Raw genomic sequence first — 16,988 nt, forward strand, 5'->3', positions numbered from 1 at the left:
AGTTCTAGAGGAACAGAAGTAATAGGATAGATGTATATATAAAGAAGAATTTATTAAGGAGTACTGACTCACAATGACAAGGTGAAGTCCCCACAATAGGCCATCTGCAAGCTGAGGAGCAAGGAAGCCAGTCCTTGCGATCTGAATTGCCTATCATGAACTGGGTGCTTTCTGACCTATCTAGCCATCAAGTGGGGTGTGCACGGCAGCATTCCATCATCAAATGGAAATGGTATATACATGATCGGGCTCGAGCAGGTCCTGAGGGCACAAGTAAATTACATGAGGAAGTGGCTCAAATGCCCTGTCACCCTGCCTTCTCTCCCCCAGCCTGCACCGATGGCCTCACGGGTGGTGGTCGGGGGTTCCCTATGATCAGTTGACAGAGGAAGAGAAGACTAGGGCCTGATTTACAGATGGCTGTGGATGACATGCAGGCACCACCTGAAAGTGGACAGCTACAACACTATAAGCCCCTTTCTGGGACATTCCTGAAGGACAGTGGTGAAGGGAAATCTTCCCAGTGGGCACAACTCCGAGCACTGCACCTGGTTATGCACTTTACTTGGAAGGAGAAATGGTCAGATATGTGATTATATACTGATTCATGGGCTGTAGCCAATGGTTTGGCTGGACGGTTAGGGACTTGGAAGAAGCATGATTGGAAAACTGGTGACAAAGAAACGTGGGGAAGAGATATGTGGATGGACCTCTCTGAGTGGTCAAAAACTGAGGATATTTGTATCCCATGTGAATGCTCACCAATGGGTGACCTCAGGAGAGGAGGATTTTAATAATCAAGTGGATAGGATGACTCGTTCTGTGGACACCACTCAGCCTCTTTCCCCAGCCACCTCTGTCATTGCACAATGGGTCCATGAACAAAGTGGCCACGGTGGCAGGGATGGAGGTTACACATGGGCTCAGCAACACAGACTTCCACTCACCAAGGCTGACCTAGCTATGGCCACTGCTGAGTGCCCAATCTGCCAGCAGCCGAGACCAACTCTGAGCCCTCGATATGCACCATTCCTCAAGGTGATCAGCCAGCTACTTGGTGGCAGGTTGATTATACTGGACATCTTCCATCATGAAAAGGGCAGCAGTTTGTACTCGCTGGAATAGATACTTACTCTGGATATAGGTTTGTCTATCCTGCACGCAATGCTTCTGCCAAGACTACCATCTGTGGAACCATGGAATGCCTTATCCACTGTCATGGTATTCCACATAGCATTGCCTCTGAACAAGGCACTCACTTTACGGCTAAAGAAGTGCAACAGTGGGCTCATGCTCATGGAATTCACTGGTCTTAACATATTCCCCATTATCCTGAAGCAGCTGGATTGACAGAACAGTGGAATGGCCTTTTGAAGTCACAATTACAATGCCAACTAGTTGACAATACTTTGCAAGTTTGAGGCAAAGTTCTTCACAAGGCTGTGTATGTTCTGAATCAACATCCTATATATGGTACTGTTTCTCCCATAGCCAGGATTCACAGGTCCAGGAATCAATGGGTGGAAATGGAAGTGGCACCACTCACCATCACCCCTAGTGACCCACTAGCAAAATTTTTGCTTCCTGTTCCTGCACCATTACATTCTGCTGGCCTAGAGGTCTTAGTTCCAGAGGGAGGAATGCTGCCACCAGGAGACACAACAAAGATTGCCAGCTGGACACTTTAGGCTCCTGCTACCTCTAAGTCAACAGGCTAAGAAGACAGTTAGTGTTGACTGGGATGATTGACCCAGACTATCAAGATGAAATCAGTTTACTACTCCACAATGGAGGTAAGGAAGAGTATGCATGGAATACAGGAGATCCCTTAGGGTATCTCTTAGTTTTACCATGCCCTGTGATTAAGGTCAATGGAAAACTACAATAGCCCAATCCTGGCAGGACTATAAATGGCCCAGACCCTTCAGGAATGAAACTTTGGGTCACTCCACCAGGTAAAAGACAACGACCTGCTGAGGTGTTTGCTGAAGGCAAAGAGTATACAGAATGGGTAGCAGAAGAAGGGAGTCATCAATACCAGCTACGATCACAGGACCAGTTGCAGAAACGAGCACTGTAATTGCACGAGTATTTCTTCCTTATTTTGTTAAGAACATGTCTGTGCATGTATACACTTATTCTGGATATAGGTTTGTCTATCCTGCATGCAATGCTTCTACCAAGAGTACCATCTGTGGACCCATGGAATGCCTAATCCACCATCATGGTGGATGAAGAAACTATTGTCATTTCCTTTCTCTTTCCTTTATCATGTGACATAAGATTTATTGACGTCATATCAGCATTTAAGTGTTAACTTTATGTAACAGCATTTGGGTTGGGGATTGGTGTGCTTCCAGTTGTAGGAAGGACAGGAGTAATTATGACCTTATTATTTGTCTTTATTTGAAGATTATGTATGATCTCAGGAGATGTGTATGGGTTCAAGTTGACAAGAGGTGGACTTGTGATGGTTAATATTGACTTTCAACTGGATTGGATTGAAGGATGCAAGGTATTGTTCCTGGATGTGTCTGTGAGGGTGTTGCCAAGGAGATTAACATTTGAGTCAGTGGACTGGAAGAGGCAGACCTACCCCCAATCTGGGTAGGTACCATCTAATCAGCTGCCAGCACAGCTAGGATAAAAGCAGGTGGAGGTGGCTCACACCTGTAATCCCAGCACTTCGGGAGGCCGAGGTGGGCGGATCACGAGGTCAAGAGATGGAGACCAACCTGGCCAATGTGGTGAAACTCTGTCTCCACTAAAATTTAAAAAATTAGATGGGCATGGTGGTGCATGCCTATAATCCCAGCCACTCGGGAGGCTGAGGCAGGGGAATCGCTTGAACCTGGGAGGCAGAGGTTGCAGTGAGCCGAGATCACGCCACTGCACTCCAGCCTGGCCACAGAGCAAGACTGTATCTTAAAAAAAAAAAAAAAGCAGGTAGAAGAGCGTGGAAGGACGACTAGACTGGCTTAGTCTTCTGGCCTACTTCTCCCATGCTGGGTGCTTCCTGCCCTCAAACATCAGACTCTAAGTTCTTCAGCTTTTGGACTCTTGGACCTTTGACCACAGACTAAAGGCTGCACTGTCAGCTTCCCTACTTTTGAGGTTTTGGGACTCGGACTGGCTTCCTTGCTCCTCAGCTTGCAGATAGCCTATTGTGGGACTTTACCTTGTGATCGTGTGAGTTAATACTCCTTAATAAACTCCCCCTTATATATACATCTATCCTATTAGTTCTGTCCCTCTGGATAACCCTGACTAATACAGGCTGTTTCCCTTTCTTATGGTTTGTCTGTTCACTGGAGTAGCACTTTTAATTTCCTTCAATAACTTTTCCTTTGCATTCATGACTTGGCTAACTGGTGCCAGAGGCCTAGCCTTCAGCCCATGTCAGCTTTTGATGTGCTTTCCTCACTAAACTCAATAATTTCTAGCTTTTGATTTAAAGTGAGAGATCTGTGGCACTTCCTTTCACTTGGACACTAAGAGGCCATTGTTGGGTTATCAATTGGCCTCATTTCAATATTACTGTGTCTCAGGGTGTAGAGAGATCCGAGGAGAGGGAGATGGGGGAATGGCCTGTCAGTGGAGCTGTTAGAACACACACATTAAGTTTGCCATCTTATATGGGTGCAATTCATGGCACCCCAAAACAATTATAACAGTAACATCAAAGATCATTGATCACAGATCACCATAATGGATATAATAATAATAATAAAGTTTGGATATTTTGAGAATTACCAAAATGTGACACAGAGACAAGAAGTGAGCACACACTATTGGAAAAATGGCATCGACAGACATGCTCAATGCAGGGTTGCCACAAACCTTCAATTTGTAAAACAAACAACAACAACAAAAAAAACAGTATTTGTGAAGTGCAAAGTACGACAAAACTAGGTATACCTATAATTCTCATTTCTATGGAAGACACTACCATTTACAATAATAATGATGAAACTTGCAAGCTAGTATCCCTGCAGGGACCATGAGTCCAAATTCCAGCAAGACAGAGAGAGGGTGCAACCTGTAAAACTCTCAGCGTAAACTAAGCTTTTCTTTCTGTTAATGCAAATGTCCAAAATTAACACCAGAGTAATGATGCATGGGTGGAAGCTGAAAAAGGCTCAGAAATAAGACAGAGGGAAACGGATCATAGAGTCCACATAATAAATTTAAAGAGGTGGTAAGATAACAACACCATAACCAAAGATGGGCAATACTAGCACAGAAAGGTTGCAATGAACTAAAAATAAAGAAAGAAAGAAAAGTAGGCTTTTAATTCAGTGATGTGCTATGGAAAGATTTTCCTTATGGAGGACAAACACATCAATGGCAGGTATTAGTAGTGTATCAAAACCATAGTGATCTCTAAAAAAAATTATTAATAGTAGTGAAAAAGTCTCTGTTAGAAAGCAACACATTGGAAATTTCAGAGCCGATGTCATCTTTAAATATTTTTGACAAATTCGCAAGTGTTCATTAAATTTGTGTTTCTCCAACATTCTCTGAACTAAACTGATACACTGAATAAGGTTTATATGACTCTCTCCATATAAAAACTTCCGTATTTTCCCAAATTAAATCATATTTCTCTTTCTTTCTCTGTCCTACTAAAGATGGTTTCCACTGTCCTACTGGACTGAGTTATTTACTGAGTCTTTTGTCAGTTACTGTCAGTAAAATATTTTAATGACTTAAGACCTTGGTGGGCACATAGTTATTGTAAATTTTTCAGTTACACGGTTTCATTGGTGAGTTTACCTAGTTCCTAACAAAAATTAGGCATGGTGGCGTTATGGTGAATGGGCATAGTGGTCCCAATTACTTGGGAGTCTGAGGCGGGGGGATCACTTGAGCCCAGGAGTTGGAGGCTATAGCGTGCTGTGATTATTATGCCTGTGAACAGTCACTGCACTCCAGGCCTGGGCAACACAACCAGACCCCATTTCTTAAAAACACACACACATATATATTTGCTTCATTAAAATACTGCTGATCATGGCTGACAAGTTATTATTGTCTCTCTATTAAAGAGAGAGACAACAAGGTGGGGGAGAATGTGAAGAGGAGCCCAAGCCCAATGCAATCACTTAAATCCAAATGCAACTGGAAAAAAGAATACCAGAAAAGCAGAATGGAATTCATGGACCTAAAGAGAAAATGCTGAATGCATCATCTTAGTAAATAAAAGCCCTGTTATGCACTGGGGTCCCTTAGCAAAGGGTCTTTCACCCAGAAGATACGCAGAGAGTCAAGCCAGGTAACTCCAAGGCCAGCATTTCTCCCACTTACCTCTTCCGGCTGGCCACGCCTCACGGGGGAGCAGGAGCTGCAACACTGGATGGCACAAGGCCCTAGCAAACTGACTCATGACAGACTGTCTGGCAAAGGGGAGAGATGCTTACTTGGATATCACAGGAGAAGATGGTCTCTTAGGAATGCCTCCAGAAAACTCGCATCTTCTCAGAGGGGACTCGAAGTTCACAATGGGAAGAGAAGTTGCTGTTCGTTGCCCCCGCTTCACCTTCTCCACCTGTAGGGGACACAGGATAGCCACAGTCCATGACTGGCATTACTTCCACAACTTATAAGACTAATACCCCAGATGGAACAATGCACAGCTTTCTTTCAGAGAGATCGATATGAAGCTATAATGCTTCACATGACAGGCATCTTTGTGGGAAGGCAGGATGAGGTCATCACATTTACATTATCCAGTTAAAAAAAATCAGCCTCAAAATGCAAAGATTTCCTTCTCCTTGTTATCTTTCAAAGAGTTAACAACAGAACCATATTATGGTCTTAGACATACAGGAACTGAAAAGACTACAAAGATGTAAAATCACTACAAAAAAATTACAAGTGGGTGAAAATGTGGTTACAACATCCAAGACAGTGAGCTGTGGCCCCTGATGGTATACATGGTATAATGGGTCTGCAACCCCACCTAGTCCTGTAGGTCTTCCCAATACCTCCTTTGGCAGAAGGGAACAGACATCAGTGCCCAGCCTGCAGAAAGTGCTCCACAAGGGTTAGCTCCCTTCTCTCCCTATCACACTTTTCTGCAGCAAGTCCTCATTTGGCTCCCACACTCACATCCATCAATCCCTTTCAACACTAATCCACTGTATAGTAAAATCTGAGAGTCTAAAACATGCACTTCTAAGAGCCACAACAGATTTAAAAAGAAAATATGGCATTATAAAATGCAGTAGCTTTGAAGTAAGTCCTGACATTATTTGATATTCCTCCGTTCAACAGGTGAGGCTTAATTCCTCTCCCCTTGAGCGTGGGTTGATCTTAGTGACTTACTTAAAGGACACTGCAGCTTCCCGATAGCTTGCCTGGAGGGAAGCCAGCTGTGGCATCATTTGGATACTCAAGCAGCTTTATGGACAGGCCCATGCAGTGAGGAACTGAGGCCTCCTGCCAACAGCCATTAATGAGCCGTCTCAGACGAGGCCCAGCCATGCTTTCAGATGATGCAGCCATGGCCAACATCTTGACCACACCTCATGAAAGACCTTGTACCAGAACCACTAAGTCACTCTGAATTTCTGACCCAAAGAACCCATGAGTTAATAGATATTTGTTATTTTAAGCTGCCAAGGTTTGAGGTAATTTGTTAAGTAGCAATCGATAACTAACAAAAGTAGTATGGCATTGTGTAATTTCTAAATAAATAGACACAATTGGGGGTGCCTGCTCAACATTTAATTTACTGATAGTGCCAATATGCCATCAAAAACGTTTAAGCTTGGCATAGTAACGTGCCTGTAGTCCCAGCTACTCAGGAGGCTGAGGCAGGAGAATTACTTGAGCCTAGGAATTCAAGGTCAGCCTGGGCAACATAAAAAGACTTCATCTCAAAAGAATATTAAATGATTATTTTTGTAGGTAAAAGTTGACGTAGATCCTCAGTTCTACTTAGGTGCACAGGCAAGACTGACCCAGAATCAGATATCCGTAACGAGGAAGACAGAGGATATTTAGAACATTCCTTCTGACTCCTGTCCTCTAGAGGGCAGGCTGTGACAAGGACATCATTAAGAATTTGCTCCAAGGTACTAAGACTTAAGAGGGTGCAAAAAGTTAAATGATTTTCAAAGGTTGGGTAAAATTTTGAACTAAATCTACCCTTTCCTGCTTTGAGCAGTCCCAGGAGATTGATGGAAACAGACAGCCCAGGTCAAGCACAGAAGTAATCACACCATCAGACAGAACACAGTCTAGAGGAGTGAGTGGGTGGGTGGTTTTAAACCTACCAGAGAGGCCTCTCCTCCTGCAAGGGCTTCTTTCCCAACATCTCCTGCACCAGATGTAGATGTAGATGTAGCTTTCTTCTTCTCAATGTTTCGAGTGGGTGAAGACTTGTAAGAAGGGTTAAGAGGGCCAAGAGGAGCTAAACGAGGACAGACATGGAATACTAGAAAGTTACAGTATAACAGCCAGAAGCACAGAGAGTACAGATGGAAAAAGTAGAGCAGAGAGTTGGGAAGAACACATTTCTGTTAAAATATGACCTGGGCAATCAATATCATACTTTTCTATTGTACACAGGATGGATCTTACCCTAAAAAGGCTCCCATACTCAAGAGTCAAATTTATTCAAGTTTATTTCAGGGGTTAAAAGTCTGTACTTTGGAGCCACAGAGACCTAGCACTGCCACCTAATAGCTGGATTACCTTGGGCAGGTTACTTAACCTCTCTAAACGTCGATTTCCTTGTGCACAAAAGGGTTAACATAGCAGATCTGACTGCTGTGCTTAGAAAGGACTGCTTACATGGGTGGCCCTTGGCTGTCATCTGGGAACTTAGATTTCAGGAGGGTTCCCACCATTAACTGATGGATGTCTAAACTGTTTATACAAACAGTATGGTTTATGCTAAGCATCTGCTTTTCTTGTGGGAGTGTGGAATCTGGGTATGTGCCTGGCAGGGGATGTCTACATATCTAGCCCCCAGTAAAAACCCTGGGCACTGAGTTTCTAGCCAACTTCCCAGCCTGGCAACATTTCATACATGTTGTCACAATGTGTTGGTAGAGGAATTAAGCTCGTCCCATGTGACTCCACTGGAAGAAGACTCTTGGAAATCCACACCTGGCTACCTCTAGACTTAGTCCCATGCACCTCCTCCATTTGATAGTTTTTTCATGTTTCCTCCTATAATAAATCATAGCCATGGGCCAGGCATGGTGGCTCACCTTAGCTTAGGAGGTTGAGACCAGCCTTGGCAACATGGTGAAACCCCAGCCCTTCAAAAAATACAAAAATTAGCTTGGCATGGGGGCACACTCCCGTAGTCCCAGCTACTCTGGAGGCTGAGGCAGGAGGATCGCTTGAACCCGGAAAGTTGAGGCTGCAATGAGTCAAGATCATGCCACTACACTCCAACCTGGGTGACAGAGAAAGACCCCATCTCAAAAAAAAAAAAAAAAAAAGCTAAGAAAGAAAAAATAAGTCACAGCCATGAGTACATCTATGCTGACTCTTCCAAGTTCTCCTAGCCAATCATCAAACCTGGGGTGGTCTTGGGGAACTCTGGCACAACTAGTGTCAGAAATGGGAATTGCTGGAATGACTCTGATTTGCTGAAACATGGTAAAATCACATTTTGGGAAAAGGACAAAAGGGTGGAGAACAAACTTGTGATGCCTGGGTGGCTATGAAGTTATCCATGGTATAAAACAGCAGCTGAGCTGTTTTGAGAGGTAAAAGTGACCTACGGAATTTAAAGATGACCAATACAGCTCCAAGAGAGTTGGCTTGATGGATCCCCCTGGTTGCTTTTAGCTGTAGCATGTTAGCTAAAGTGAGGGAAAAAGCACAGCCCAAGTGAGGCCTTTGGTTTTTGTTTTCTCCTCCAAGTGAGAGTTAGACACAACTTCCTTGCTTTTTGCCAGCAGTGGGTAGGTTGGAATTTAAACTCCAAAAATCAGAACAAGTCTCTGTAGTAGATTTTTCTGCTATGACTTTTGTCTAATAGAGCCTCTGAAAAAGGGGAGATATGAAAAGATAGGCAATTTCTAGAAAAAGACATGCTTTTGGAGTTTTAAAAATCGAGTAGGGACCACTATAAATATAGAATGCCCTTCATGGGGCCCACAACTGTAAAAAGATCCTGGATGCTGCTAGACTGGGTCACATACAAGTGCCCACAAGACAGGGCTTGTTCTCTGATGGGACCATCCACAATCAAGCTGCTCATTGGCTCTATTATTTCTGATGCGGAGTCTGATTATATTCCCAACACATGATTCCTACAAAAGCTCCAAGTCACATCACAGGCAATGTGACTCTTTCAGCTATCCCTGACAGATTGAACTCCATCCCCTCTGGGCAACGTGTCACTGCTGCTGATGCTTTGTGTTTAATTTTCTGGAGTAGTTGCAGTTTATAATAGACTGAGATCCTGACTGTATTTCCTCTACCTTTTTCTCACTACACGTCAATAAAGCAATTTGTTAAATGCAGCTGTCACTGGAAAGGGATTGATCTTTTCTAGGCTGCTCACTGCATAAATGATCAAGATGAAAGGGCTCAGAGGTGATACAAACCTACTTTAAAATGTTTTGAAAATTTAGGATTTTAGCCTAATACCTGAACACAATATATCTTTCTGGTTAAGTTGGATAAAAATGGGTTTTAAGAAATGCTTTTGTCCTTTCTTTGAAAGGTCTTGGTGAGAGTAGGGGATGATTAAGAAAATGTAAAGTTTTGATTATTGAATAGGACACGGAGAAAAACAACATAATCCAACACCTGGGGCGATACAGGGATACGGAAGGACATTTGTGTTCTGTTTTCCATAACTGCTCCTGGAAGCGCTCTCCTTTCTGAAGGAAAACTCCTTGTGCTGAAAGCACCGTGGACTCAGACCCATGGCTGAGCCTAGATGGCATGTGACAGCATGACTATGAGCCGGCAGGGGTGGGGCCAGCTCCTACATGTCCCCACAGAACACCTCCAGATGCCATCTGCACTTGCCAGGAAGATGAAGTAGGGTTACTGGTAGAACTGTTTGGGACTGATGGCCTCAGGCAGCCCCCATAAAACCTGGGATTGAGCTGAATTACCTGCCCTGGACTGAACACCCTGAGGCACCAGTCACCACAGTGGGAGGCCACGCTGGGGAATGCCTGACCAATGATACCCTGCTAGTATGCCCTAACATCTTCAACTCTTTGTTTCCAGGGAACCACATGAGCCCTTGGGGATCATAGTTCCTATGTGCGTGCCACCATTATCATGACACTGAGTCAGGCCTGGAAGGCATTCAGATCAGTTTCAACTTACTGGCCAGAGCTGTTCTGGGCCTGAGTTGATGCCACGGGCCAGGTAAAAAGATTCATACAGCAACTGATGGAGGAGGCCACCTGGCTGCCTCAAACAGACCTTTCTAAGGTCAGGTGCAGTGGCTTAAGCCTGTAATCCCAATACTTTGGGAGGCCGAGGTGGGAGGATCGCTTGAGTCCCAGAGTTTGAGACCAACCTGGGAAACATAGGAAGACCCTATCTCTACAAAAAAAAAAAAAAAAAAAAAAAAATTAGCTAGGTGTGGTAGTACACACCTATAGTCCTAGCTACTCAGGAGACTTAGGTGGGATGATCACTTTAGCCTAGGAGGTTGAGGCCACAGTGAGCCATGATCATGCCACTGCACTCCAGTGTGGCTAAGACCAACAGAGCAAGATCTTGTCTCCAAAATAAATAAATAAATCAATAAATAAATAAGAAAAAGAAAGAGAAAAAAAAAGACAGACCTTCTGGTTAATGAGATTTGCTTTAACTACTAAGTCCCAGAACCCCTAGAGGACATAACTGAGATCAATACTGCAGGATGGTCTCACCCCCTGCTGTGTGGGGCCCTACTGAAAGATTTTCTGTAAAGACACCTTGGCCAAGGGTCAAGTGGGTGGACTGTGCAAAAATGAGTTAACATAGCAAGCCTGACTGCCATCCCTATTAAGGCCTGCTTACAAGGTTAGCCTTTGGCCGGCACCTGGGAACTTAGATTTTAGGACGATCCCCCTTTAACTGATGAGTGGCTCACAGGGCATAAAAAAACAACATGGTGTATGTTGAATACCTGCTTTCCTTCTGGGAACCTGGAATTTAGGTATGTGCTGGGCACGGAGTACATGTGGCCAGTCCCCCGTAAAAACCGTGGGCACTGAGTCTCTAAAAAGCTTCCCTGGTTGGCAACATTTCATACATGTTGTCGTAACTCATTGCTGGGGTGAAAGGCATCCTGAGTGACTCCACCGGAGAGGACTCTGAAAGCTTGTGCCTGGTCTTCCCAGGACTTTGTCTCATGTGTCTTTCTCCTTTGCTGACTTTGCTTGCATCCTTTCACTGGGGATCCTGTGAGTCTTCCTAGCAAATCACTGATCCTGGAGTTGCTCTTAGTGAGCCCCAACGTATTCCTTATTCTCGAAATGGGGTACTTCCTACTTGCTAGGGTTTTTTGATATATAATTCATATACAATAAAATTCACCCTTTAAAAAGTGTACAGGACAGGCATGGTGGCTCATACCTGTAATCCTAGCACTTTGGGAGGCCAAAGTAGATGGGTCGCGCTTGAGCCCAAGAGTTTGAGACCAGCCTGAGCAACGTAGTGAGACCTTGTCCCTACAAAGAATCCAAAAAATTAGCCAGGCATGGTGGTGTGTTCCTGTAGTCCCAGCTACTTGGGAAGCTGAGGTGAGAGGAGGGCTTGGAGTTCGAGGCTGCAGTGAGCTATGATCACATCACTGCATTCTACCCAGGGTAAAAGAGCAAGACCCTGTCTTTAAATACATATACATATACGTATACATATACATATACACATACAATTTGGAGGTTTTGGTACATTAACAAGGTTGTGGAACCATAACCACAGTCTACTTCTAAAACATTTTCAAGATTCCCCAAAGAAACTTTGTCCGTTAAGCAGTCACTCCCCTTCCTTCCCTCCTCCAGTCTCTGATAACCACCATCTATCGTCCATCTCCATGGATTTTCCTATTTCAGACATTTCACATAAATAGAAGCATACAATTTGTGGCCTTTTGCAACTGGTTTCTTTCACTTAGCATATTTTCAAGGTTCATCCATCTTGTGGCATGTATCTGTATTTTTTTTTTTTTTGAGGTGGAGTCTCGCTCTGTCACCCAAGCTGCAGTACAGTGGTGCAATCTTAGCTCACTACAGTCTCCACCTCCCGAGCTCAAGTGATTCTCCTGTCTTAGCCTTCCGAGTAGCTGGGATTACAGGTGTGCACCACCACACCCAGCTAATTTTTGTATTTTGAGTAGAGATGGGGTTTCACTATGTTGGCCATGCTGGTCTCAAACTCCCTACCTCAAGTGAACGGCCCGCCTTGGCCTCCCAAAGTGCTGGGATTACAGGCGTGAGCCACCATGCCTGACCTGTATTTCTTTTTATAGCTGAATAATATTCTACTTTATGGGTATATCACATTTTGTTTCCACTTTGTGGCTATTGTGAATAAGTTTTTGCGCAAACATATGTTTTTAATTTCCTTGGCTGTATACCTAGGAGTGGAATTGCTGGGTCGTATGAGAACTCTATGCTTAAGTTTTTGAGGAACAGTCAGACCGTGTTCTACAGCAGCTGCATCATTTTACATTCCCACCAGCAGTGGGTGAGGGAACAGTGTCTCCACACCTCCACCAACACGTGGTTATTTCCCCTTTTAAAAAAATTCTAGTCATCCTAGTGGGTGTAAAGTGGCATCCCACCATGGTTTTGATTTGCATTTCCCTAATGATTAATGATGTTGAGCATCTTATGAACTTATTAGCTATCTGTACAACTTATTTGCAGAAACAGTATAACTGTTTGGAAGCAGCTACAACTAGGCAGAAGTTTTATCTCATTTATGTATCATCACAACTGAGTACACTATCTTGAGAATAGAGAGTAGACCTGACCTTAGGTGGACACAGTGCTGCTCATCTGGAAACAAAGAGAATGCCAGCCCCCACAAATCCTGACATGATGACTTGATCTGCTTTGATAAAGGCAGGGCTTTGATGGTCTGGTCCAGTGTTTCTCAGACTTCAATGTGCAGGTTGGGTGGGGCCTTCCAACCAAGCTCCTAGATGCTGCTGCCATTGCTGGTCCATGGATCACCTTTTGAGTAGTGAGGCTAGAAACTTCTGTTGAGCTTTCATTCTGTGCTAATCATTGTGCTATCTCATTTGCGTGCACTCTCTCATTTAATCTTCACAATAATTTAAAATAGCTCCCTCTTATAGATGAGAAAACTGAGGCTTAAAGAAGTTAATTAACTTACCCCCAATGGTGAGAGCTAGTGAGTGGTAGAGCTGGCTATGGGACACCCCAGATTGGTCTACAGGCTATTTTGCCACACCATCTCTTAAGAAAAGAGTTCATCGAGTGGGGTTTTCTTCTCCTAAAGAACATGCCCTCACTCATAAGATAATTTACTCACCTCTGTGACACTCAAAAGAAACATAAAACAGCAAAACACTGGTATAAGACGTTATTAGCCAATGAAGACTTTTCATAAAGCCAGCAAATAGGAAGCAAAATCCAAAAATTCAGGAGTAAATCCTAGGCTGACCAACACCTCTTCGGGCATTTTCCTTGGTGTTACCAGCTTAGCCTCTTTTACCTGAATCACTGGCCTGCCCAGAGAGCAGGACTGAAGCTCTGCTTCTGGCTAAAGAAGACTGTGTGGGTGTCAACAGTCGTGAAACAAGAATGGCTTCCACTGGACTAAGGTACATGCGATGAGCTGAGGGATGGAATCAAATGAAAATTTTAAAAAGCAAAATTAAAACAAAACAAAATAAAACATTTAAACAACACAATGCATGGTGCAAATTAACTTCTGGGTGGCAGAACATGGAAAATAAAAATATTTGAACAAAGGATGGATTTGGAATTTGTCATAGTAAAATAAAACAAATAATGTGTCCTTTAGAGTTTGGGAGAGTGCATTAACTGTCACTAGGTACCAAAATCCATTCAATATGCTATTGCAGTACAGTGACCTGTATCACTCATTGATTTTTAAATGTCATCTTGTAATAGTACAAAAATATATCTTTTCATACTTTTTACACGTCAATAAGGGTAAAAATTAAGTGAGAGGCACAAAAATACAAACAGCCAACTGATTATCAGCTTTAATGAAAGATAGTAGCATTCATAATCTAGAAGTCAATGACCAAAATATTTAGATCAGTTTTGAATGTATCATATATGGCAATGAATTAACTTTTCCCTCACTCTGTATTCAGCTCTTCATCACTTCCAGGTTCCTGGTGCTTACCATGAACTGCATCACAGATCAGTAGCGTTATGAACCTTATAGGGTCTCTGACACACATAATATGCCTCTGGGATAGAGGTACAAGGTCAATGTCAGTGGAAACAACCAGGAAGGCACACCAGCCTCTGCCAAGTCACAACCAGCCTTTTGCTCTGCCCTTGGTGATAACTTGTGCTAAATACTCCACTGGTACCTGATGCTTCTTCAGTGTTGCTTTAGAATAAACATTTAGTGCATGGAGAGCTTCCCTCATTTCCTTAACCTGTATACTCTGAAAGGTATAAACAGACTTTCAGTGACTTATCTGAGCCTTTGTGAGAATGCAGACTGTGTTAAATCTACTCAGGTTCTGGAACTGGCACATGTCCCATACACATCATCTCCCAACTCAAAACAGAGTGCCACCCAACCTTTTCCTCTTTTAGAGGCCTCATTAGTTCTGTGCTTCTCTTTTCATCTACAAAATGGGTGGGCCTATAAACCACAGATGACTGCAGAACCCCATTTTTTCACATATCTAAGCCTCCTATGTAACTATAACTTATCAATTCTGCTCTTTCTGGCTAATCAACTGTATTCCATCATTGACCAGGCAGTTACTTTAATGGTCACATCTGCCCACTGGTTAATTAATTCCTGGGCAGGATAACTCCTACATGCAATGTGGAAAACAGAACAGTCTCTTTCAGAATGGGAGACTGTATTAATTCTTGCCTCTATTCAACAACGACTTGGCTCTAAAGAGCCGTGAAATGTTCCAAAGTCCCATTGACAAGGCCCTAGGGCTCCCACATTCAGACCACAAGACTAGGACAATGATGGTATCTGCAGAAGGCTCAAGAGGAGACTCTCACAAAGACAAACATTAAGATGCTCACACCAGAAAAGAAACAAACTGGAGAGACCAAGTCTACATGTTCACTTGCCTCGGTCTGGGGAATAGGATATTGCCACGGTGGATGAAGACAGGCGTTTACTCATGGGAGGCTCCGTCGGCTTTGGCAAACTCATAGTTGATGTTGAAAGTTTGTCACATGCTGCAGAGAAATGCATTAAAGACATTGGTATTCATCACACTACTGTAGAACCGAGAAACACATATCCCGAAGTGTCCTTCCTGTCCTCATCCACGCACCTCCTAAATGCTGTGGCACAGCATGCTCTGCTTTCATCATCCTGGCATCTCATTATCCTAATCTAGAAATGCCCAGGCTACAGCAGCCCTTGGTCTGCAGCAAGATCTCTGCAATTTCTTCACTGTGTTGTCATCTTCAATTTCAAATGTTCAACCTCACTCAACTGTTCAACTAAAGCCGTGTTGATCCCACCAACAAATCATTTTCTTTTGTCTAGGGATTTTTGAGCATGCTCACATCACACAAAAACAAAACCAACTTGGACCCAGAGACAAATCACCACTGGAAAACGCCCTATGGTCTGACTGTCACCACTTGCTGAAACCGACTCTTTTATGAAGGTTATCTGTAGCTCAGGTTGGAGAGAGATGAAATCCGTCCTCTCGGAGTTGTATTTAAAGCAGAACGGCCTCTTTAGCAGTTAGTTTTCCTTTTCTTAGTAAGAGACAGATCAAAATGGTCCTTTTGCAAATGCTTTAACTGTTTGAGGTTAGGATTTTAACAGGTGACCCTGAGTTTGGTGTTCTTACGTTCCAGTCATTATTTCAGACAGCAAACAAAGAGATGCTGACAGTGCCCTGCCAAGCTATGTTAGAGCCTGAGGCCAAAAGAAAAATGTATGCTCTTGGTTGTAGAAAAAGCAAACTCATCAATAATATTTTCAAAATCTACTCCTCTGCTCATCGTGTTTTCACATGAGAAGTGCCATAAGAACTGCCATGTTCTATAATTTCTGCTGACCAAATGACAATCTTAAATAATTTTTTTGTTTTTTTTTTGAGATGGAGTCTTGCTCTGTCTCCCAGGCTAGAGTGCAGTGGCACGATCTCGGCTCACTGCAACCTCCGCCTCCCGGGTTCAAGTGATTCTCCTGCTTCAGCCTCCTGAATAGCTGGGACTACAGGTGCATGACACCACGCTGAGCTAATTTTTGTATTTTTAGTAGAGACGGTGTTTCACCATGTTGGCCAGGATGGTCTCGATCTCTTGACCTCGTGATCTGCCTTCAGCCTCCCAAAGTGCTGGAATTACAGGCGTGAGCCACTGCACCTGGCCCAATAATTTTTAATTAACTAAAGCTGAAGTAAAAGTATAATAAATTTGATTTGTGTAGAAATAAAACTATTTAAAGTTGAAATTATATGAGTTTTAATACTCTTACTTTTCAATTTTTCCATATTTTAAACTACTTTAATGTTTTGAAAAAATTAAACATTAGAAATTACATAAAACCATGTATATAAGGGTACACATTTTCCCTCTTGCTTCAGGCTCTGATATGCTCAGCATGGCACCAGTCTTTAGAAATTTGTTGTTTATTATGGATTGTTTTGCATTAATTTTGATTTAAAAAAATATCACATTAAGATATTATTTTATCTTTATTACTGAGATTTTTGGCACTCCCTTAAATTGTGTGCTCTAGTCAAGTACTGCACTCATTTCACCCTGGCCCGGGCCCTGGGTGCTGATTCCTAGTGGGTGATTACTCCACCTCTCTACACCGTTCTTTTTTCTTTTTTC

At 43.1% G+C, this 16,988-nt stretch overlaps 1 protein-coding gene across 9 annotated transcripts in view; it reads right to left on the reverse strand.

Annotated features, from left to right (window-relative positions):
• MAP7D2 (MAP7 domain containing 2) overlaps positions 1 to 16,988 on the reverse strand; it is a 111,811-nt gene that overhangs the window by 30,103 nt on the left and 64,720 nt on the right. For 2 of the 9 annotated variants that reach the window (XM_055267835.2, XM_055267833.2), the window contains 4 exons: positions 15,255 to 15,365; positions 13,666 to 13,788; positions 7,281 to 7,441; positions 5,421 to 5,548 (listed from right to left, as the gene is read on the reverse strand). In XM_055267835.2, coding sequence (XP_055123810.1) covers positions 5,421 to 5,548; positions 7,281 to 7,441; positions 13,666 to 13,788; positions 15,255 to 15,365 — 523 coding nt within the window. The remainder of the gene's footprint in view (positions 1 to 5,420; positions 5,549 to 7,280; positions 7,442 to 13,665; positions 13,789 to 15,254; positions 15,366 to 16,988) is intronic. The other 7 variants (XM_055267836.2, XM_055267834.2, XM_055267839.2 and 4 more) reach the window with 4 other exon arrangements.

This window comes from Symphalangus syndactylus, chromosome X, assembly GCF_028878055.3.
Source record: "Symphalangus syndactylus isolate Jambi chromosome X, NHGRI_mSymSyn1-v2.1_pri, whole genome shotgun sequence".
Classification (NCBI taxonomy): Eukaryota; Metazoa; Chordata; class Mammalia; order Primates; family Hylobatidae; genus Symphalangus; species Symphalangus syndactylus.